Source organism: Buteo buteo, chromosome 29 (assembly GCF_964188355.1).
Source record: "Buteo buteo chromosome 29, bButBut1.hap1.1, whole genome shotgun sequence".
Taxonomy (NCBI): Eukaryota; Metazoa; Chordata; class Aves; order Accipitriformes; family Accipitridae; genus Buteo; species Buteo buteo.
The window spans coordinates 2,873,848-2,896,631 of NC_134199.1; the positions used below are offsets into that span (position 1 = coordinate 2,873,848).

A 22,784-nucleotide genomic window follows, 5' to 3' on the forward strand; every position below is an offset into this window, starting at 1 on the left:
GAAACCATTCACTGACTTTGACCCAAATCATCTCTCTCACATTTCTCCTAAACTGCATTTCTAAGAAGTAGGCTATAAATTGAAATCCGTTTGCTCAATCCTGCTATTCTCCCCTGTATTTGAAAATGCAAAATGATCCATGAGAAGCCCCCCATGCTGAAATTGGTTAGTTATGTAAAGGATTTGATACAAGTTGTGATATTTGTCAAACCTCCCACCCCACGGAAATACAGGGCAAATGAAACCCTGGGATGTCAGTCACATCACATGACTGCACATGCGATATGTACAGGAAAGTTTCACAGGCTCTCCTGTAATGAGAGAGCTCTGTTAGGTGAGGATGAAGAATTTCAGCCTGTCACAGTACACTGCAAAATTCTGACATTCATTCAGTTCTATACAATACAAAAGAAAACCTTTTTGCTTGAAAATTTTTGTTAGTTTAAAAAAATACGTATATAATCCACTTTTCTAAGGGCCTTCTCTTTGGGACATGAAAAACACTGATGACTTCATGAAAACTTTCAAAGGGACTGGATATAACATATCAACATTCATCCACGTCAGAAACATCTGCAAAAGAAAACGTTCAAAGACATAGTTTCTGTTAAACAGACCATAATAAATGAAATGACTTTGTTCCAGAGCTTCTAAACAGTGCTTTTAGATCTACGTAACAAAACCATTTTGTCTCTGTTTCCTGTCTTTCAGTTGTTCCCCAGCAAACGTGAAGACTTTGGGTTAAAGACGACATTGTTTCTAATTGCTACCAATGGTGTCAGGGAGTCAAGGTGACTTCTTTACTTCTGATATATCCTCACATCCGCTCTAGACTCTGCCAGCCAAATGATGCCTTTATTTACATCCTGCCTCCACACCGTCTTCAAACCGCGTCCTTGCTGATACCCGAGCAGCTGCGGCAAGATTGCACATGTGCAGCTGACTTGAATTCAGTGAGCAATTTTGTTGATGCACACAGAGAGGAAGTTCCAGCTGTGCGTTGGCTCTGGAGGACTAACGGGATTAAAAAGCAGCAAAATTCTCCTTCTGCCTCTACCATTAGAATCACAAGATAGGACTGGAGGGAATCCATCAAGTTATTGAGTCCAGTGACCTGTTACTGCAGGCAATCATATCAGGTAATCCCCAACAGAATGGTCAGGTTCCACTGTAAAAATCAACCTTTCTAGCTAGCATGCAAACCGGCAAATCTCTGCAGGACTGGATCTGCTGGATAAGCGCAGAAAGGAGACACAGCCTCCACGAGCAGAACTCCCTCTGGGAGCAGTCGCTTCTCAGTCTGAACACAATCAGGTCGTGCTAGGAGCTGAGAAGACAATGTCAGCTCTATTTACCTGACCTTTAGTTTTTAAAATTATTATTAAACTTCAGATAAAAAGTATTATCATGGCTCCTGTGATTAGATAACCTCAGCAAACAGCAGACCAATCCATTATTTATTGTACGCCAAAGGCCAAAAGCTACTTAGAAAATGAATGTTAGTATTTAAGTTGAAAAAGCAATCATGTATCCGAAATCATGTTGCTGAGGATATTTGTTGATGTGCATGTAAATAATACATTCGGTAGAAGGAGTTGCTAAGTAGTCTTGCTACCAGTGAATAAAACCCAAATTTGCTATCAAGTACTATGTACACAAAACAAACTGGCACATTGCAGAGCACATGGCAGTTTTCTAGGGATTTCTGGAGATGGATTTTGGATCAGGCTCTAGACGAGGAGATAAAAAGCCCTGGACAGAATTTCTAGTAGGGTCAGACACACTGGCTCCGTGTTCTTCAACAGGAGATGCTAAAATTTCAGCAATTTGCCCCCATATTTAGAGCCTCATTTTAAAAACAGCACTGTATCCCATTGTCCCCTAACCTGAGAAACAGATCGACAATGAACATCACTCCAATTCAAATGCTTTATATGAAATTCAGCTGTGAAAAATAGTTGTGCCCCCACCAGCTGCCATTATAACACTTACAATCCAGATTTTCAAAATAACCCAGTCCCTGAAGCATGCTGAGGCTTTTTGAAAATCTACCTACTTATCTTGGGAGCTCAGCCTTTTACAGCCCTCATAAGTGAAAGACTTTCAGATGTGTTCTAAAAATGAGAAGGAGCCCCTGTACAGCAGAAAGCATTTCCTACTGTCCATTCCCCCTTGCCAAAGGCAGTCTGTTATCTCTGCTTTCTCACTTCAAAACCTGGTTGGTTTTTTTTCCATGAACAAAAACCCAATAGTCTGTAATTTTTAAACTCATTAGTCACCAGCTCTTCAAAGAAACTAAATCAATGCTCAACAGCTGCTCTAGTGTATTAAAGAATTCCAAAAACAAGTAAGAGAAAATTTTCATGAAACAACCTCTCTTCAAATTTACCCCGCATGTATCTGCATTACTTCCTGAGGTAAACATTTGGATTTTTTAAAATGTTTTCTGTTTCAGATGATCAACTAAGCATTTTTGTATTTAGCTGTATGATTAAAAGCCATATGGAAAAGCACTTCCCCATCAACTCTAGGAGCCACTATATCCCTCTTACCAGTGGTCTGTAAATATTTAAAAATTAAATGCTTGTGCTCCATTGCTTTGCTATCATGCAGAAGGTATTAATTGTTCCTGATTGATGGTTATGTTAGAGCACTGTCCTGGCATGTTCCTGTCTTCTTCTGGAAGACTCTATTAAGAATTTCTATGAGAGAGTGCTATAAACTCTCCCAGCTTAACCCAAGAGCAATATCGATTATAAAGGCTTGTTTTCTGCAAAAGTTAATTGGTTAAATGTCTTCATGAAACCAATCAAATAACAAGGATTTTTTTTTTCCCGAGGCAGGGGGGGGGTGGAATCTAATTCCTCTAAAATGCTCAGCTTTCAGTTTCCTGGCTTTCACAGTATCTTTACACTCATCTCGGGATATTTCAGATTGGGAAAAAATTAATTTCTAATGCTATAAAAGAGCAGAAACATAGATCTAGTTTTAGCTAACGAAACCCCATAACACCTCAACATTTAAGAACGATCTTTATTGTCTGTTAGACATTAGAAATGACAGTAACTCAATTTTCTCTCTTTGCAGGTCATTTTTACAGACTCTTAAACACATGTTCCTGGAACAGAGATTCAGCTGTATATGTAATGTAATATAAGGTAACACGGCTCCAGAGGTTTATATTCTCTGGTAGTGCAATGAATGTTTCCCAGCTCCCAGGTTTAAACACATGGAAGGAAAACCAGGCACACGTGCAGAGGGTGTGGTATGCTCCTTAGATGTGCCCTACCTGGAATGACCTTGGGGAAGAAAGAGAGAACACCTGTTTTGCAGTTAAAGAGTCAGCATTGCAAATTAGCAACTAAACAGATTCCTGGGAGGTCTGTATTGCCCATATCCCCCAAACTTTTGTTTTAGAGAAACCAGGTCTGCTTCTTTATGGCATGCGATAAAAGAAACCATCAGCATGTCAGCCTTCTTTGTGTCTGATACGGGTGCAGATCTGATTGTTCTATATAGCTCACTGCTAACAACAACTCAGAAATCCCGGATGAGAATTTTTGTGTTTTTTTCAGGAATGGATTATTCACTAGCTAACATATTTCCCCACTCTAAACCTAAGCATAGTCACAGATCTGCCAGTTTCTTAACAAACCTGTTTCACTTCAGAAGAAAGGAGTCTTAAGGCAATGTCTGGTTCCAGGTTTATGTGTTTCATCCCAACCACACTGAATTTTTCTAGGTCTAGTTTTCGGAGGATCCTTGCAAGACTATGGCTCCAGGCACCAGGTTTGATCAGCAGCACTGTGCAAAGAATCTGGGCTCCTGTAACAAAGCACACTAGTGAAACCCAAAGCTGCTCCTAGAAACGGATGTAAACCATAGAGCAATATTTGTTTACTAGCCTGGACAGACATCTGTAGAAGAGGGTTATCTAAAAGCTGGCATGAAGTTCATAAAAATTTCAACAAAACAAGTCCATAAAAATACCTGTGCGTATAGGATTTTGGGTTTGATTTGTTTTGTTTGATTTTTAGATTAAAAATATATCTAAAACAGTCTAGGCTTGTAGATTCTTCTTTTTTTTGCAAGAAGTCTGCTCTGAGTCCAAAAAGTTTGTGGCAGGTCTGTAAGATAAGACTCAATCCATTCTATTATATAGGAATGTTTTAAAAGGAATGAGATATTCACTTTTACATTTTTCATGTAAACTGTAGTGATTAGGTGATATAATCCTTAAGGCAGCTATTAAATTCTTATTCCTCACAGTTTATCTTTCAGTGTTCTGTATCTCTCAGCTATGTTTCAGAGAGGCACTAACAAGTATGACAGGTCCCAATTAATGTTATAAACCTATTACAAGTAGAATTGTGTTCAGTAAAATTGAAATTTCAGCAAAAACTTTTTGCTTCTGACAAAGCTCTCCCAGCAGACCTGCCAGCCAGGTGCAGCACTCAGTGTGCTATGAGAAACAGAAAATAAAACAGACCAAGACAGTTTTGCTGTCTGATGATGCAAAATGTATTAAAAGGCAGAAAATGCATAAATTTCATTTTTAAATGACAGTATTTTCAAATTATTAATTTTGCTAATCTAAAGTTCCTTATTACTAGGATTATAGTTAAGATTTTATCCTAATGACATCCTTTGAAGATTTAATGGCAACTGTAGTGTCAGAATCAGTCAGCTAGGACCCATTAACTGCTGGTGCCTAACCATGTCAATTAGCATGAAGCATGAGGTAACAGTACTGCAGGCTGCTAAAATTGATCCATGATTATCTACTTGTGTACATAAAATGTCATTTTACATTTCCTGTACACCCCACTACTAATTATACAGATATTGATGCAATGAAGCATCAACAATGCTACATATAATTAATGCATGCTGTTATTTTCAAATGGCAAGAAGCATGTTGCTGATTCATGACAGAGAAATACAGGATCAAAAATAAAAAGCAAGATTACTGCGTCCCCACTTCATATGGAAACTTAACCCTTATGGTGCAGCTAGCCCTCCTATTAAAGATCTGCTATTTTCTTCACATCATTCTTGAACAGAAAGGTTTAAATGCCATAGCAACAGCCTGCAAGTGCAGAAGCAAGCCGCTCAGATCCACTCAGCTGCTCGCATGCATAATGGCAATCTTGACTGTATACATTACATAACCGTTCATTGTCCTCAAGATGTTTTACTCACCATCTGCTATGTTTCTGGGCAAACATTCTCATTCTTGTGGTATGTGAATCACTACATGCTGCATATTTATGTGCTTTGTACACTTCCGGAGTGATTTGTCTTATGTTACCTTGCCATCTTGGTCTGGTCAAAGACAAGTGTTGAAAACAGGTGGGACACCTTGCCACCTAGAGTTGGTTTTCTCTCCTCAGTGATTATAAGTAACAACAGTTAGAGAAAATACCACTATCAATGGAACAGTCTCTATTGATCATGAATTATCAGAGGCACATATTTGGCAGCCCTCAAACATGCCTGATTTCCATCTCCAGTTCTGGCTGTTCAGTGGCCTTTCCAGTTTTGCCCAAGTTGCCTAGTCTTTGTTATGTTTTTCTGCTTTGTAATATTTTCAGATCTCTTCCTCACAGCCAATTATTTTTTCCCCCCAAAATTATGACATAGGTTTTGATTTCATAGTGTAACTGTGAATAATACTGTTTATTTTATATACAATACTTTAGATATGTGTGTGGCTTAAAATAAGTGTGAACTCAAGAGAAGCAAATATCAGATTTCCTGGCATGCTTAGAAAAGAGAGTGTGTATCACTGACTGTATTCAAGCCTAAGGAAAAAGTGGGTATAATCCTTTTGTTTATTTTTGGCTGGTACATGTAGACCAGTTAGCTCCACAAAGTTGCTCTTCTCTCACCTGTTTGCAAGTAGGTAAACAGTGATTCTGCATGACATCTCTGGCTCTCTCCCACTAAATAAGAAAAGCAGATAGATTTGAGTAAGCAGTATGCATGTTCTGGGACAATAATTTGAGAATGTTGCCATCATCTCTACATAATGCAGCCAACATTGATACAACACACTTATTTCAAAGTGTTATACTGGGACGTGCATGGCTTGATTTCAGACATTCAGATGTATTGGGACGGCCTGGGAGATGTCGTACTTACCACTACTCCAGTAAGCCCAATAGCATATGCTGAAAAGGACTGCAAGTACTAAACCATATTGATTCTTGGTTATCTTTTCTGTGTATTTCAGGGAGTGGCTAATGGTGGTTTTAAGCTACCTTTGTGCTCCCAATATTACACAGTCGAGTTAGAAGCTGCCTTGTTTCGGGTGTAAGTTCCAGAAGCTCAGGTGTTTTGTTTAATGTCCTGTCTTGTGCTCTTGGAAGCAAAGAAGGGCTGTGTATTCTGGCTGTTGTTCAGTCCTTTCCTCAGTTCTGCTGATAAAAACCTCACTGACATTCCCCAAGCAGCCTGGAATGGTTGCTTCAGTGGTTCTTTGTAAGAGCAGACCGCTATAAAAGGAGTCTGGTAAGTCAGAACTTATGACAAAAGCCTATATAAAAATGTTTCCTTCAGTCTAATGTAAAACCTGTAGTGACCTGGAGAGGTGAGGAAAATTTAAGGCACTTCAAGGCACATGTGAATTGAGCAGTTACCTAGGACTGGGGCGCAATGAGGAGAAGCTTGCATCAGATTGATAAAGGACTTCCTTTTCCTGTGATTGGCAAGTTTAGCCAGGGTGACATGCAAGGTAGATAACAGAAAACTAAAATCTGTTCATCAAAACAAAATCACCATTCTTTTGTATTTATTATTGTCCGAAATCCTTGTATTTCTATTTCCCAGGGCAATGTATCTGGAAGGTACGTAGCCAAAGTATTCTTTTCTTTTAATGAGACCTCCTTCTCTTTCCACATGCATCTCATTTATTTTGGGGGAATAATAAGAGTACATATAGAAGGTAGAACCAGCTCCAAGGTCTTTGACTCATAACTTTTTAGCTCACATCCTCACAGTACTATTTTTTTTCTTTAGTATTGGGGTTATTTGAAAGAACTTCTAGGATTTGTGAATTCCCTGGTGACTTGGGTGACACTGTAATGCAAATGACAGAGCCTCTGTCTGAGACTTAGGAAATGTCCATTCTGCTCTGATTTCTGTCACTCACTTGTTGGGCAATGGTGATCAACATATTTCACCTCTCTAGGCTTCAATTACCCCTCTGTAAAACATAATGAAACTCATCTTTTTTGAGATCTACATCTGAAAAGGGCTACTAAAGAGCTGGCATTAACTACTCTTCTAGTCTCCATTCCACACCAGCCCTAGATAGGTCATCCAGGCATGCACAGAAGAACTGTGTAGAAGAAAGGTGATCTGTCAATACCACCACCTTCCCCCAGTACCAAGTGGACCCATCTGACCTTTTCTTCCTAATTGCCTCAGATTATGACGTCTAACCAAAGGTTTACTAATCCCATTTTAATGACTCTGACAGGGAACATAGAGTTATAGTTTTCTCCAATCTATTTTAAGAGTATAAAATTATTTGTTTTTCTCCAAGAGACAACTGGTACATACTTCTGATTTTACCTTCAACCCTGGACCTCTTGCCAGGTGGTGGCAGGTATTTCATAGCAAGGCGGTGTTCTGCATCTGTAAAAGGAAGGAGATGTATTTTTATGGATTCACAGATGGGAGACCTTCACTGTTTGCGGGGGTGGGGGATGACAAAGGTAATTTTATTTAGCAGGGGAAATGGCAGACGTTTGACCAGCTGCAAATTATTGAAGAGCTGTTCTCTAGCACGAATACCTCTCCATTCCTCCCACAACAACCAAAACAGGAGGAAAAAATGTAATGACCTTATAAAAGAGTTAGTGCAGGATGCTGAATTCATGCTTCAGCTATGCTCCTTTGTTTTTGACAATGGCTTTCATGTGAAAGGCTGGCACTGTGATTACAACCTCCCTCAATAAACTGATCTGCTTTCCTCTTATCCTGCCTTTTCGTCTCAAGATAACTTTAACGAAGGGCAGCAATGCATGAATTCTTACAGTTTTATACACCAATTTGGGATGTCTGATGACTTCTTTTTTGAAGGCCTCCTCTTTTTGCTCTCCAATCTCACGTAAAACACCCATGTAGTTCACTGTCATATCTAACTTTTTGTGAGACTAAAATGACCATCTTTTTCCAGACACTATCACATTTTCTTCTTTCTGTTCAGTAAAGCCAATTTGTTACTCTGCACTACATAAGTGCTGTGTGTTTGACACAAGTGTCTAAGTTTGTGTTGACAACAAAGGACCTTTCTTCCCCATGAAAAGATAGGGGAAGAGCTATAAATTACAAAGCATGAATGCACTTACAGAACTGCGTCACTCCTCCTCAGTTGATATATGGTGTTACTACAATCTTGATTTCTCTGTTTCTGAATAATAGGAAATCGTCAGGCTCAGAACTGTTTATCTTTAGGTGTGAGGAGTCAGGCATCCCCAAGAATGGAGATGATATGCCAATATATTTCACATTAGAAGCAAACGGTGGGAGCTCAGACTCTGATGCTCCAAAGCATCCAATAACAACAACACCATAGTCTGCACAGTGATTTAGTTTAAAGAGGCATGGCTAAAGAGACATTTCTTGCTACAGGAGGAAACTAGCAAGTTTACTGTGCTGAAAGATCAATGCTAGCGTATATCAGTGAAGTTTGAGAAGCTGTTGACAACAAAGGTCTCTGTTCCTCATGAACTGTTCATTCTCTTCCAGGACAAAAAGAAATTCTCAAGAAATCTGCTTTCTTCAGCTCTTGCAGATTGGTTGTACCTTTGTCTGCCTGAGTACGGGGCAAGGCCAGGGCATCTAGCCTCAATGTGTTAGGCACTGCAATTAGGTGGGATAGATCTTGGCCTCTGTTTCTCAGTTTCTCATATACAGAGGCAAGATACATAGTATTACTTTCTGGTCCTGCCAGCTGCTGTAATATCTAATTTTAGTATTTATGGAGTCCCTTGAGATCTTCAGAAAGGGCACAAGGCCATGCATAGCCACATTAAATTCATAGGCCAACTTGTAGATGACCTCAACTGGCTCCTGCTGATTTCACATCCCTCATCATTATTCAGCCAAGCACAGGATTTAACCCCAAATTAAGTTTTTCTGTGCCTGAGAAAAACCTGTAGCATTGGATTCCTGTGTCCAAGTTCAATAAATTCCCAAACACCTTATACCTGGGGACATTATAAACAGTAAAAACATGTCTTACCAGTTACAAAATCCATCTCTGTGAAGAAGAGGAGGGCTTGTCTGAATGTCACTTCTGGGGTCAAGGCCATCACTGTCTCTAGAAGACTGCCACTTTTGCTTAGCTTCTCCCTGCATTGTGTTAATCTTTTCAATGCATCTGCAAGAACTTTGAAGGCATCGATCCGCCGTAATGCACACACAAGGACTGGGTTTGACATTAGTATATCAAGGCTTCTTTGCCAGGAAGTATCTCCAACCTCAAAAGGGGTTATTTCTCTGGCCTGACATCGAGTGAGACGGGGCAACCACTTGAGACTTAGGAGCTCAAATCCCAAATCAAGGTCTTCTGCAAGTCAAAAGAAATCTGTTAAGCATCAGTTGACAGCGTGTGTTTCATAGAAGCTGTGTTTTCTTTTGGAGACAAGTGTTCTAAACTCATATTGATTTTTTTTACTAGACAACAAGTTCCAAAGCTGCTTTGACTTTGCCACCCTGTTGCATCCAAAATGGGCTGTAATGCAGATATAGAAATATACTGGGAAAAACCACAAGATACAAATGCTAGGAAATTACATTACAGTGAAAACAAAAAATGGGCTATCTGGGAAATCAACAGGGAGCCACAGAGAATAAGTGCCATGATTTGATTAGAGAACACAGCTAATGGAGAAGAGTTGAAAGGGAAACACTGAGAATACACTGATAACAATGTGGTTTGACACAGTATAATCCATAATTATAGATCCTTTACCACCTCTCATAATATTCTACTTTAAGCTATGTTCATTATAGTAATAAGCTACAATTTAACGCTGACTTGTCTCTAAAGTAGTTTAAAAGTTGTTGTGTTTGTAAAGTAATCTTACTTCCAATGTAGCAAGATATTTAGGGGCTCAATCCATGATTGCATGTTGCTGGAAGCTTCTGCCAGCTAGAATCTTCTCCTCACCTACCATGATACAGAACTTACCCCATAGTAGTGTTTAAAGAGAGTAGGATACAACATAGTGCAAGACAGGGTGCCAGACTTCTGCCCTTTGTTAGTACACTTTCTGTATTATTGCACTTCGATGCAATCTATATAATGAAATTATATAAAATCATCATCCTGCTTTCCACTTGTAAGCATTTAATGTGGGGGATAGTGTGGTTATTCCTCCTGTGTGCATGAGGAAACAAAGCATGAAGTGGTGAAGTGTCTTGCTTCTGATTACAAAGGATGTCAGCGGTCAGAATAGAGTTTGTGACTTCTGAATTCCTGTTGCTGTGCCCCAATTACACACCTGCTTTATCTCCCAGTACTTAGGGAGAGACACAATGCTCAGGATTACATAAAAGGCTTAGTGAGGCTAAGCACATCTTTGAACTAATTTGACACTCTCTGAAGACAATTATGCCTACCTGAGCTGTTTGCAATATGAAAAGTGACCTTGCCCATGACTAACTAGACACAATAAATTCTTCAGTTCTTTAGGCTGGTAAGCAAAGAAACCTGTCCTCCTTCCTGAGGCCCCTTTCATGACATTTTTCATAATGTTCCTGCTATGATAAAAATAGCTAGACAGGGTAAACTTTCCTGACCAACTTCTACAGCCCTTCCCAAGAGCTTGGATCACCTGCACTCTGAGATTGATTATTGCACCCAGGAAGAAGGATCTGGTGAAGGAGCTCTCCGGCACTCTTCATAGCACCCATTCCAACCACCGTCAGCATGACAACTTGCTCCATTTCAGGATCAGAAGCATATATTCGATTGCAGAAAAGATCCAGGGTAATGTTACGGGGGTCTGGCACTGCACTGAGGTTTCCTCCTACCCAGGGAGATCATCAAAACAAAACTAGTTAACCCACAAAAACAAATCTCAAGTCTTTTTTAGTGTGAAGGAATTGACTAATTCTCAACTGAGCAGACAAAGACCAGTGCCTCACTGTGGTATTGCTCCTCACGCTGCAGCTCAGCATGGCCAGAAAAAGAATCATGCACGAGGAGCAGTATCACAGCAAACCCTTACTTAATTAATCACACTTCTTAACTGGAATTACTTTTTGTCACATAAAGCTAATATATTCCATTGTAATTTTGATATCCTTATTCACACCATTAAGCAGAGTTGATAGATCAATACCAAAATGATTTAAGGCATCAATTTCAGATTGATAACTAATGACTGACTTCACATTAAATTGATACTTAATTTTGCTTTCTTGGAGATTATATGGCATACAATCGCGGGCTAAACTGGGGACTGTTAAAATACCATGCATATATCTATGGTGTATTGGGAATAGTATAGCCGGCAGAATCCCCAGCCCATCAGAAATGTGTTCGATTTCATACTGTTTCACTAGATGATTATTTAAGCAATTTTATAGATTAACATTTATTTACTTAGTTATTCCTACATCTTAACATTTCATAATGCTAGAAAATGGTGAATGACATGCATTTGATTATTATTTTTCCTTATGATTTAGTGAATTTGGTTTTGGAGAGCAATATACTTCCATTAAAAATCCTGGTATCCAAAATTTAAAATAATTTAAGTAGTTAAATAAAACTGTATTAACCTGCTGAATACATAAGAAAACACTACCTGTAGTTAGTGAAATAAACATCTGATTACCATGACCTCCAAGTGTGTAGAACCAGTAGGTTTAAGACTATCTTACCGATTTGAGTCATAGATTTATAATGGAAAACACATTTACTTGCTTTTTCCAAGTCCTATCAATTTCCCAGCTTTGAATGAATGAGTTACTGACATGAATTCAACTGTATAAACTGAAATTAAGAACATCTGAGTAAAGTGAAATGAAAAAGTGTCTTCTCTGCACCTACAGAAGAACTACAGCTGCCAACATTTATCACTTCAGCAAATTCTATTTTACACACTTAACCACCAATTTATCTCATTTTAATACTTTGACTTCTTTTGAAACTATGGCAATAAATATGTATTGATTGGATATTAATCTTTTAATTATGGTAGGTTTAAGGCTTAATCGGTTGTTACCATGGCACATTTAAATAATTTTTTTTTCCACATACTTTTTATTTACTTTAAAAAGGTATTTCCATTTTGGTTTTTTATTGATTCTTCCATTCATTACCCAGCAACAGAAGACATCCAATGAGAATTACTATGATTGATGGGCAGCAGAACACTAAACGAGTTGTTGTAGACAACAAGCATATTCCTAATGTTCTTATTCAGGAAAATCCCCTAATAAGGTTGCCAGACCTTATAAAAGCCAGAACAATGCATTTCCCATAGGTTTGACCTACCCAGTGTCTGCAGCAACGTCTCGGTGTAAGGAACTACATGAAAACACATAGAGTCGTCCAGCCCAGCAGTGGCAGGCAGGTTGTTCTGCCCGTTGCCAAGGAGGCCTTGCTTTGCCAGTCCATTCATCAGTCCTATGCACAGAACAAAAGAAAATGTGAGAAATACAAAGCTCTGTGATGCAGTCTGACATGAAAACACTCTTCTTATCAAATGTTTTGCTTCATCTGACCACAGTTCCATTACAGAGACATTCACGTGGGTCATGCTGACCTTACCTAAGAGACATGAAATGCAACTTAATCATCCCCTCTCCCCTAAATCATATTCACTTATAGTGGAGCAAGTAGCTGTTGAAAATTGAGGCTTGGCCACAGCTTTGTCTGGAGACACCTCTGCTTCATGATCAGCACCCCAGTTGTTCCTATTACCTTCTAACTCCTGATGTGAACTGAAATGTGGAACAAATGCGTAGAAGAAGCTACACAGCTCTTGAATTATAACAAGTGTCTTAAATAGGTTGGTATCCACAAGGAAAAGAAGTCACAAATCTTGAGCCCAGTGCTCGAGTGCAGGCCCTCAAGGTGTCCTGCATCCTATACCGCACCATGTGGCCTCAAAGGCGTTGCTAGGATTACAGACCTGAACAGAAACATCATGTTCTGCTCATGTAACTCCCAGTCTGGAAAATATCTGATTCCACGCCATTTTTACAGACAGTAAGCGCTTGAAACTAGCAATCTCTCAGTTCCTGTTCTTCCTCCAAAAGGCTGGGCTACGCATATGCAGTGCATTAAGGTACTGCCATACAGTACACTTCCACAACAATTGGTTCAGCCTTCTGTAATAGTATTTCAGACCACAGTTTTAAAGGCTTATTATTTTTTAAATTACTTTGTATACATTTGATTGCTTTCTACCATACAAGCCTGTTCAGAATTTACTGTAGTGTAGCGTGGGAAACAGATTATTAGCACTAGAGGCTGATGGCAAACCTCAGACATGAAAAGTAGCACTGATGAAATTTGAGCTTCTACCACTGATAATCACCTATCTGCTTCTCAAAATTCAGGTGGCATGAGTAACCAAAAAATGTGCCATCACTGCTACAGCAGCATTACCTGCTGTTTATTCAAACTCAAGGCATGGCAAAAAGTAAAGCTTGGACAAAAATTTATGGTGTTTGATCCTCAAGACAGAGATCCATTACCCAAACACACCTATCTATCCATCTGCTCTATTTCAGGAATAATTGTTGAATTTTTCTTGCTTTGAAAATTGATTAGTGTTCAAGACCTTGAAGAGGTAGCTGCTTTTCAGGGGTATTGATTACAAATGCAAAACTTCTTAGTATGGTATTTACCCTACTCAAATCCTAGTGCTGTTCTACACTTCCCAGAGACCAAACCATAGCTTATGTGGCAAGAATATCAGCTTCCCCTCCCCAGGGCTCCAGAACATGGAATAAGGTATCTCTCTGAATCAGTTCTGAAGCAACCACAGAACACAGAAAGAGGCATTTGCAAAATCTGCACGTATTGGAAAAAAAACACGAGTTCTCTACAGTGAGGGAAAACATTTTACCTTTCTGGAATATCCTTTGTTCCGGTGCCCACCTATATATTTCTAGTGGAAATTTCCCCATGCAAAACATGAACACCATAAACATCATCTGGGGCACTCTGAGAAAAGCAGCAGAAACTGTACTTTTTTAATGAGCAACTTTCCTTGGGTCTACAGGCAGCAGGTGACACGGTGCTGTAATTAGTGTGCCATGATTAATCCACTGTGTCTGTATGTGTTTTCAGAACATTCTGTGACAGTCTCGGGAGAAAAAGCAGAGGACTTTTTGAATCGTCTTTTTTTTTTTTTTCCAAACGTCTAAATGTTCTTTCCTACGGTGGATAGATTAAAGGAAGCAATTGGGCAGTGGACGAATGTCTCCTTCATGAGCTATTTGTGGTGGTGTTAATGGAGGGGTCAGCAAAAGTGATCCTCTTGTCTCAGCAGTGGTGTCTGAAGGGGAGGTTGCAGGAAAACAGATGCAGGAATGGACTCTCCTGTTGCAGGCAACATGCCCACTGCCAGAGCAGGATGAAGCAAGCAAGGCAGGTTCTTTGTTCCCTACTGATCGCTGCTGTTGCCTGCGATCTTCCCCACTTGAGACCAATGTCAGCTCATGCTTAAGAAAACCACATAACTCTTTTCCTGAACAAGAGCCTCGGAACAGAGTCTGACTCAAGTAAGATTTGGGGCAGCAACTTGTCTGTTTTTTGGCAGTCCCTACATATAAAATGAGTTACAGTTCAGATGCTTGGAAGTCACAAGTATGCAGAACTCAGGGCTGAGGTTGACAGGATCAGCTGCTATCCTTAGGCTCAGTGGCACGTACATATTTTTGCTACCCTACCTCTCTGTGCAATAAGAATACCTAACAGAAGGTTATTGAGATGATGATGCCAGGCCAGTTATGGAGGTGTACAGTGGTTCACAATTTCAAACAGAGGAGGTTCCAACTTGACATAAAGGAAAAACAGTTCCCCATAAGAATGGTCAAGCATTGGAACAAAGGCCCAGAGAGGCAGGGGAATCTCTGTCCTTGCAGATTTTCAAGACTTGACTGAAAAAAGCCCTGAGCACCCTGATCTGAATTCATTGCTGATGCTGTATTGAGCAGGACGTTGGATGACAGACCTTCCGAGGTCCCTTCCAACAAGAATTACTGTATGATTCTAAGTTCAAGAGGACTCCAGTGCTAAAGATCAAACAACTGACAAAGATCAATCTGCTCTGTTGGATATGTAGTAGTGACTGATTTACATGTTGGTCTGGAGATACATACAGCAAAACTATCAGGCCCTGATATTCTCAAAAAATATGCCCTGCAATGTAACAGCTGTGGTTAGATTGTTAATGTTTCTCTCACATGCACTGAAATGCAAACCTTCTTTTCCAAGGTTGTTGAGCAGTGAAAGCATTACCTTTTACCAATGCAGGAATGTGATGACTAGCATTCTCTTTCCTCAGCAACAAAATGAGACAGTGCATGCGCGGTTCAGCAGAAGGCTCTCCTCTTGCAGAACTATCAGGTGAACTTGAAATCTTGCTAGGGCAAAATACAGCAATCTGAAATAATGAGGGCCAGATTAGGCTACTAAATCCAGATGTAATCACTATAGAGCTCAAGCAAATAGTTAAGTTACAATGGCATAACAAGATACAGCTCACCAGCTGGGCCATAGTAACTTCCAATAACTGGGTGTTCATGCATCATCTATTCATGAGATAGAGAAACTTAATTTAAACCTCAGGGAAGAGGCTTAACATAAAAATGTTCTGCTCTGCAACTGGGCTAGACTAAAACCACAACAGTTATAACTCAGTTGATATGTGGTACCATCCTAAGTCACTCATGCAAAAATGATCTTGAGTCCTAAATGAAGGGATGACTTTTTCATAAACATTGAGCTTCAAACAGCACTGGAAGCAGTAGTTGCTGCTGCTAACTTCTTAAATGGCCATTTAGGAGCATGCTCCAAATATTTGGCTATTTGGGCCAAATGTTCCATACATAAGTTGTGTTTATTCTACAAAATATTATGGGCAGGTAAAGTATTATTCCTCAGGCTCGATTGCACAACAAGCAGAAAAGAGGGGCTTTGCATACAGTTTAATTTGCAAAATGATGCATTTCCTGATTGACACAGCAAACAACCGTAAGCATGATAATTTAAAGTAAGGGGTCCACTCCTTTGTAAGAGAAAATGTTATATGATTCCTGGGTGATTTATCATGTAAGAAGCGCAGAACTGGACTTCTTGCATATGTTAAGTTTGACTGAAATCTTGCATTTATGATTATTGCTGTTTCCTTAGGCTGACTTGTCAAAACGCCAACTGCACTCTAACTCAAATCTATCATCATGTTAGACAGAGCTTCAGATAAAAAGAAAAAGTTGTTATTTTTGACAATAGGAAAGCTCTTTTCGCAACCCATCTGGAATGCATGAAACTAGGGGACTTCATGCTGACAGGCCATAAGCAGTCCCAGAGGGACTGCGAAGTACCTAGTCAAACATCAGTCTGTTAGATGAAGACTATTCTCCTGAATACACGTTTGCAGATCAGAAATTGTTATTTTGGTTTATGGGGCTACTGCCTGCTCTTGCTTATTTTGAGATCAATGGCAAAATTCATGTTTGCCTCAGTAGGAGGAGGCCTGATTATGAATTTACACTTTTGTTCTCAGTGAGAGGCTGACGCCTGGTGGGATTTTCCTACTAAAGAAAAAAACAGCACTGAAAGCTGAGTACCACTCACAGGAATACAGAGAACATGAGTGCTGGCTAGCTAGTAAAGAGGGGATGAGTGTCCTTGAGGACACTTAGTAGAGGAGCATTGGCCCACACATCCATAAGCTCACAGCATAATTAGTTTCAGAACAACTGGTAACCCAAGGTATACAATCAAGCTGTGTGTTCTGTCCAGTACCTGACTTGTTGTCATGCTCAGCACAATGGCTTGCTTGGGTGAAAGCTGCAGCTGTCTGACTCCTTGCAGGACAAACCCCCGATGAGTACAGACCGAAATCACATTACCATACGCATGAGGAGATACCACAGGTGACACCATCAAAATGATGTCCCCTAGATCAAAAAGAGGGTAAGAAAAGTAGCATATTATTTCCACAGAAGCTGTGGTATCAGTGCAAGGCAACTCTTATATTGGCTAGTTCCAACTTGAAGCGCATTCCAAATGGTGACACTGTATTTTACGGTTTATTTGCTCTATCCAGCTCATAATGACTGCTATCGGAGGCCAACCTAGAATGAAAAAGCTTATGGCATCATCAGTAATGTCTTTATGAATCATCTACCCCAGACAGTCTGTCTCATCAGGTCTATCTAGCTATCTATGAGCTATTGGTCTATCTTTGAGGTATCTGTGCTCCCAGTTCATGTGCTAGCTGTGTGTCAGCCCCTGCCAGGCTGTGTTTGAGCTGCTACCCTTACATCTGGCAATCCGACAGCAGTTGGTTTCCTCAAGGGCTAAGGACCTGATAAGCCTGGCCACACTGATAAGCAACTAAATAAGGTCAACAAGACCAACTGGCAATTTGTCCACTACAAAGTGCATGAAGCAAGCCCAGCCATTCCTCTCTGCTATTATTGGTGGTCCTAGCCTGTAGCTAGCTTCTACAATCTTGTTCAGCACTACCTTCTGTTTTCTCTTTTCCCTTCTTTAGTCCTGTCTTTAACCTTCATCCTAGAGCTTGCCTTTTGGCATGGTCTCCTGAATCTTTGGACCAGCCTGTGACCATGACCTCACCTCACTCTCTGGTTTGGCACCATCTGTGGCTTCACAGGTTCCTGTACTTGGTCATCATGGTAATGGTACCAGCCTGCTCTCTCCTACCTGATTCTCATCCACTAGGTCTGGCTGCTTGTGCTCTCCTTGTATCCCCCATCCCAGTAGGTAAGGTTGTAGAAGCAACTGGAATTTATGTTGGGTTACAACCTTGGGTTTTTAGACCCCTGTTTTCTAAGTTGAACCCCAAGCTCACTGCCAACAGGGTGGCAACACATGCTATGAGCAAGCTCAAAAGAAAGAGCCTACAAGACCTCCTGAGCAGTTTCTAAGCCTCATCTTAGGTACTATAGAACAAGCTCAAGACTTTTCCCTGAAGCCTTTGATCTACCTGAGGTCTTTGGTTTGTTCTAGTCTCATCTTGGGTCTCTGTTTTTACCATCACCTGCATTATTACACTGTCCTAGTCCTAATATAGCTTTTTTTCTTTACACAATGTACATTCAGATCTCTATAACCTGCCAAGAGTGAGCTCTGAAGACAAATCCTCAGTGTCACTTCCACCGGGGTTTCCTCTACAATGCCCCGTTAATTTCTCTTAACTCTAACCGAACAATATAACTAGGCTGGCGTATTTTAGTCTCTGTGTCCCAATTACACTTGGTTTTGGGGGTAGGACTATCAGCAGTGAATGTTTCTTTTGGTTCTAGACTTTGTGATATGGATATCTGTCCCCCCCCAAATCTGATCAAGGCTTGGTCTAGTAGTTCAAAGCAAATGCAACAAAACAAAGGAAAGCTTGTGTTTACTACTAAGGATGGAACAGGCAGAGTGTTTCTTTGCCTAAAATTTCTATTTGGCTTTATGGCTTTAATTTTGCAGGTTTTGAGCCAGACTGACATTAGTGTCACATTCATGACATGTGAACTGTCAAAATTTAGGGTTGCAGGTGGTAAGATTTTGGTTCCTCCCTAGTTGATAACACTTTTTAAAAACGTTTTTCACATACACACATCCCAAATCAACAAGAATACCTGCTAGTGTCAGCAAAACTTTGATTACTGAGAAGGGGCAGATATACCTGGTGAGAGCTGAAGTATGTTTGTTTTGCATGGGTGTATCTTCCTGTCTCCAAGAGAAGCTGCTGGAGACCTGAGGGAAGGAGTCAGTGAGTGTTTCCTTTCCTTAAAATCCCATAGGGTGTCTGCTCCCAGACCAGATTTGTCAGCTTCTCTTCTGAGAGTCATGATACAGTTATCTGAGGAGCAAAGCTTGAAAGTGACTTCCTGAGCCCAAATACAGATGGAACATGGTGTGGTGTAACTCAGCAGCCCACATCAAATGTGAATCATTAATGGCCATAAAAGGAAAGGAACACAGAAAATGTGCCTCATTCCATCAGCAGCAACCAGCTGCCATCAATACCAATCCCAAATAACACAGAGCCAATGGCTGTCTGCCAAGCTACCTGAGTTAACATGCCCAGTTATACAAAAGAGTGGATCTCAAAGGTGAGACTTTTTTTTTCCTTTCTCTCTTCTCCATTTTCTTTCTGTCACCCTCTCTGTCACTTTCTGCTCCTTTCATCTTTGGCTTATGCTTTCATTCTTTTCTCATACATTCTTTCCTTAGCAATATAATTTTCTGTGCCTTCTTTCTACATCAGTACAATGCTGCTTTTCTTCTGCCATCTTCCCCCCAACAGCTGCTGAGCTTCCACTCCCCTCAGTTTTTTTTCCTGCAAAACTATCTTCAATTGTGGGAGTAGACACCAGACAGCAATGGTCTAATAGCATTGTCTAAAAATCACTTGTGCCTGAGATCTGCTGTGCCAGGCCCCACTACAGAAGATTGTCAGCACATTGGCCTTCTACAGCAGACACCCCTATACCACACAGATCCTTCTTACCCAGTTATAAGGCCTGCATGCCTTGGCAGGTTTCCCTCAAACACAGTCAGCTTGCTGCTAGCTAGATACAGATTCAGAAGCTGGAAGACTACTCCTACAAAGGGAAAAGGAGGATTTGGGTGGAGCCAGGTGATAGCCAGTTAATATTAGCACCATGAAGTGCTTTCCTTCCTGATTGTGTGGTCAGTCCTGTCATGAATGAAGTCTTAACCATTTCACACTCACAATGATTATATTCAACCCTTCACCAGCAGCAGTAGATGATCTCTAATCAGATAAACATGCAATTTAAGGACACTGTTAGGTCTTCTCATGACTCTTTCTTTGATGAACAGACCCCTATGTGCACAGATTTCCTGTGGGGTGGCTTTTTTGGGTTTTTTTCTTCCTTTTTTTACCCCTCAGTGAAATCTAAGCAGCCTACAGGACTCTAGCAGCTACTCCCATGAGGAGGATGAGGTGATAACACTCCCTTGTCACTTCATTTTAGGCCACAGTGTTTCACTAGAAATTAATTCCTGGCTCCAGAACTGGCCAGGTCACAGCACTGAGCAATCCAGGGAGGCAGAATTTCCTGAAACAGGTGGGCTGGAGTAAGGTAATATTGTCAGTGAAGGAGAACCATAAGACCTCAAGGTTCATTCCCTAACACTGACCTTTGGTAGTTGAGACAAGCATCGCTGGAGGTCGAGACAGCACCATGCCCTGGAGATCAACCTTTTCTTCACCTGCTTCTGCCCTAGTTGATGAAGGACTCTGAGAGCTAAAGAAAAACAATAAATATTAAAAGGTCTTATGCCAGATTCTGACTCAAACCTACTTTCTGCAACAAACCCAGGGCCACAGAATTTTCTCTGGTAAAACTGTTTTACTGGAAAAGACATTTAAATCCCTTGCCTGTGACATGAGCTGCATCAAGGTCTCTCTGACTGAACATCTTTTTATATTACTCACCCCCGAGGCTCTCTGTGTTCAATTAAAAGCAGCTAATGCAAAGCAGCCAGCTTGGCAAAGAAATCTGGGAATCACAAAGTATGTCAGGCTGCATCACCAGAGCTTTTCCTACCCACAGATACATCATAGTTGCTATTCACTTTTGGTTCTTTAGCCCAAGTTTAATCAGTTTTAAAGATTAATGTTGGGCAACAAGCACAATCAAGTCTGGCAGAGACGTTCACGCCAGTGAAACCTCTACAACATTCCTGCATACCCAAAAGGACCAAATCACAGTACGGTGAACATAAGATGTGGTTCTGAAAGCCAGGGACTGACAGCAGGGCAAACTGCAGTCTGTGAAACAGTTTGGCTAGCTCTGTGAAGTGGTGAAGCACAGGCTGCTCAGGCAAACCTGCCTGCCTTATCCCTTGCCATAACTGAGCTGGTTGGAATACATCTTGCTTGTTCACCCCCAGGAGACCATGGCATTTGCAAGTATAATCAGAAAACTGCAATCTGAGTTGCAGTTTGTATTCTTGTCTCCCAGTGGACAAAATTACCAGCATTAGGAGAAAGGCCAGTGCATTATTTAGTATGTAGCACCGCTCTGGACTGACAAAGTTATACCAGAGGAGCAGAATTCATCATCTTTGTAAGGGGAAAAAAAGCATCCCTGAGGAAAATAAACAAATAAATAAAGAGAATGAAACTTTGCCAAATTGAGTTTTTTCAAATCTTAAAAGTAAAAATGATGAGAGTCACTGTTCATGGTCAAACAGAACTGAACTCTGACATACGCTCCCTCCAAGAGCATCAGATTAATTCTACATGGGTGTACTTTGCCACTCTGCAGAAAGCACCTACAGGACTGCAGATCACCTCTAGCCTGCTGTCACTGACACAGTGTGCCACACTACACACAGTATCAGAAGATATCTTTAAACATCTGTCCAGAACTTGCAGGTGCAGCGCCTTATCTGAGCTTTCTGCAGGGGAGTTTCACCACAGCATCATTTATTCAGTTCAGCAATATTAAAAAGAGATGCCCAGGGCCTGAAAACCCCAGTGCAGAGGCTGGCATCCCATGTGATTACACAAGCCTGTGACACAGACATGACAGACAGGGAGAGGAGACCTGTAGTTTGATATTTTCCTGGTTGGTGCAAATTCCTTGAAGACCTAAGCTAAATCTTTTGATAAAGCACTGTAAAACAAATGCTTCAAGCCACAGATCCACCTGTGCTTGGAACAACCAGAGGGTTGTCTTTCAGAAGCCAAAACCAGAAAAGTGCCTCCTCTCTTCCCTCTGCAGGCCAGCCTACTCCGATCCTCCAGAGGAACGGGACCTCTGACCACAGTAGAGCCCTTCATTTACACACACAGGATTAAACGTGCTTCCTGGGTGTATTGGGTTTGTGTGGCAATGTTTGGGTAGCGGGGCAGGGTTACAGGGGTGGCTTCAGTGAGAAGCTGCTGAAGCTTCCCCTATGTCCGACAGAGCCAATACCAGCTGGCTCCAAGATGGACCAGCCAAGGCCGAGCCCATCAGCGATGTGGTAGCGCCTCTGTAGTAACACATTTAAGAAAGAAAAAAAAGTTGCAGGGCACACAGAAACGGCAACTGGAGAGAGAATTGAGAATGCATAAGAGAAACAACCCTGCAGACACCAAGATCAGTGAAGAAGGAGGGGGAGGAGGTGCTCCAAGGGCAGGAACAGATATTCCCCTGCAGCCCGTGGTGAAGACCATGGTGAAGCAGGCTATCCCCCTGCAGCCTGTGAAGGACCCCACGCCGGAGCATGTGGGTGCCCGAAGGAAGCTGTGACCCAGAGGGAAGCCTGCACTGGAGCAGGCTCCTGGCAGGAACCTGCAGATCTGTGGACAGAGGAGCCCATGGAGCAGGTTTTCTGGCAGGACTTGTGACCCTGTGGGGGACCCACGCTGGAGCAGTGTGCTCCTGAAGGACTGCATGCTGTGGAAGGGACCCATGCTGGAGCAGTTCATGAAGAACTGCAGCCTGTGGGAAGGACCCACGTTGGAGAAGTTTGTAGAGGACTGTCTCCCATGGGAGGGACGCCACGCTGGAGCAGGGGAAGAGTGTGATGAGTCCTGCCC

At 41.1% G+C, this 22,784-nt stretch overlaps 1 protein-coding gene across 5 annotated transcripts in view; it reads right to left on the reverse strand.

Moving 5' to 3' along the window:
• Positions 1 to 22,784, reverse strand: part of DNAAF8 (dynein axonemal assembly factor 8) — a 98,016-nt gene that overhangs the window by 20,720 nt on the left and 54,512 nt on the right. For 4 of the 5 annotated variants that reach the window (XM_075059383.1, XM_075059386.1, XM_075059385.1 and 1 more), the window contains 9 exons: positions 20,390 to 20,496; positions 17,009 to 17,163; positions 15,500 to 15,644; positions 12,521 to 12,652; positions 10,851 to 11,045; positions 9,254 to 9,580; positions 7,567 to 7,641; positions 5,892 to 5,945; positions 3,656 to 3,825 (listed from right to left, as the gene is read on the reverse strand). In XM_075059383.1, the coding sequence (XP_074915484.1) occupies positions 3,656 to 3,825; positions 5,892 to 5,945; positions 7,567 to 7,641; positions 9,254 to 9,580; positions 10,851 to 11,045; positions 12,521 to 12,652; positions 15,500 to 15,644; positions 17,009 to 17,163; positions 20,390 to 20,496 (1,360 nt within the window). The remainder of the gene's footprint in view (positions 1 to 3,655; positions 3,826 to 5,891; positions 5,946 to 7,566; positions 7,642 to 9,253; positions 9,581 to 10,850; positions 11,046 to 12,520; positions 12,653 to 15,499; positions 15,645 to 17,008; positions 17,164 to 20,389; positions 20,497 to 22,784) is intronic. The other variant, XM_075059384.1, reaches the window with a different exon arrangement.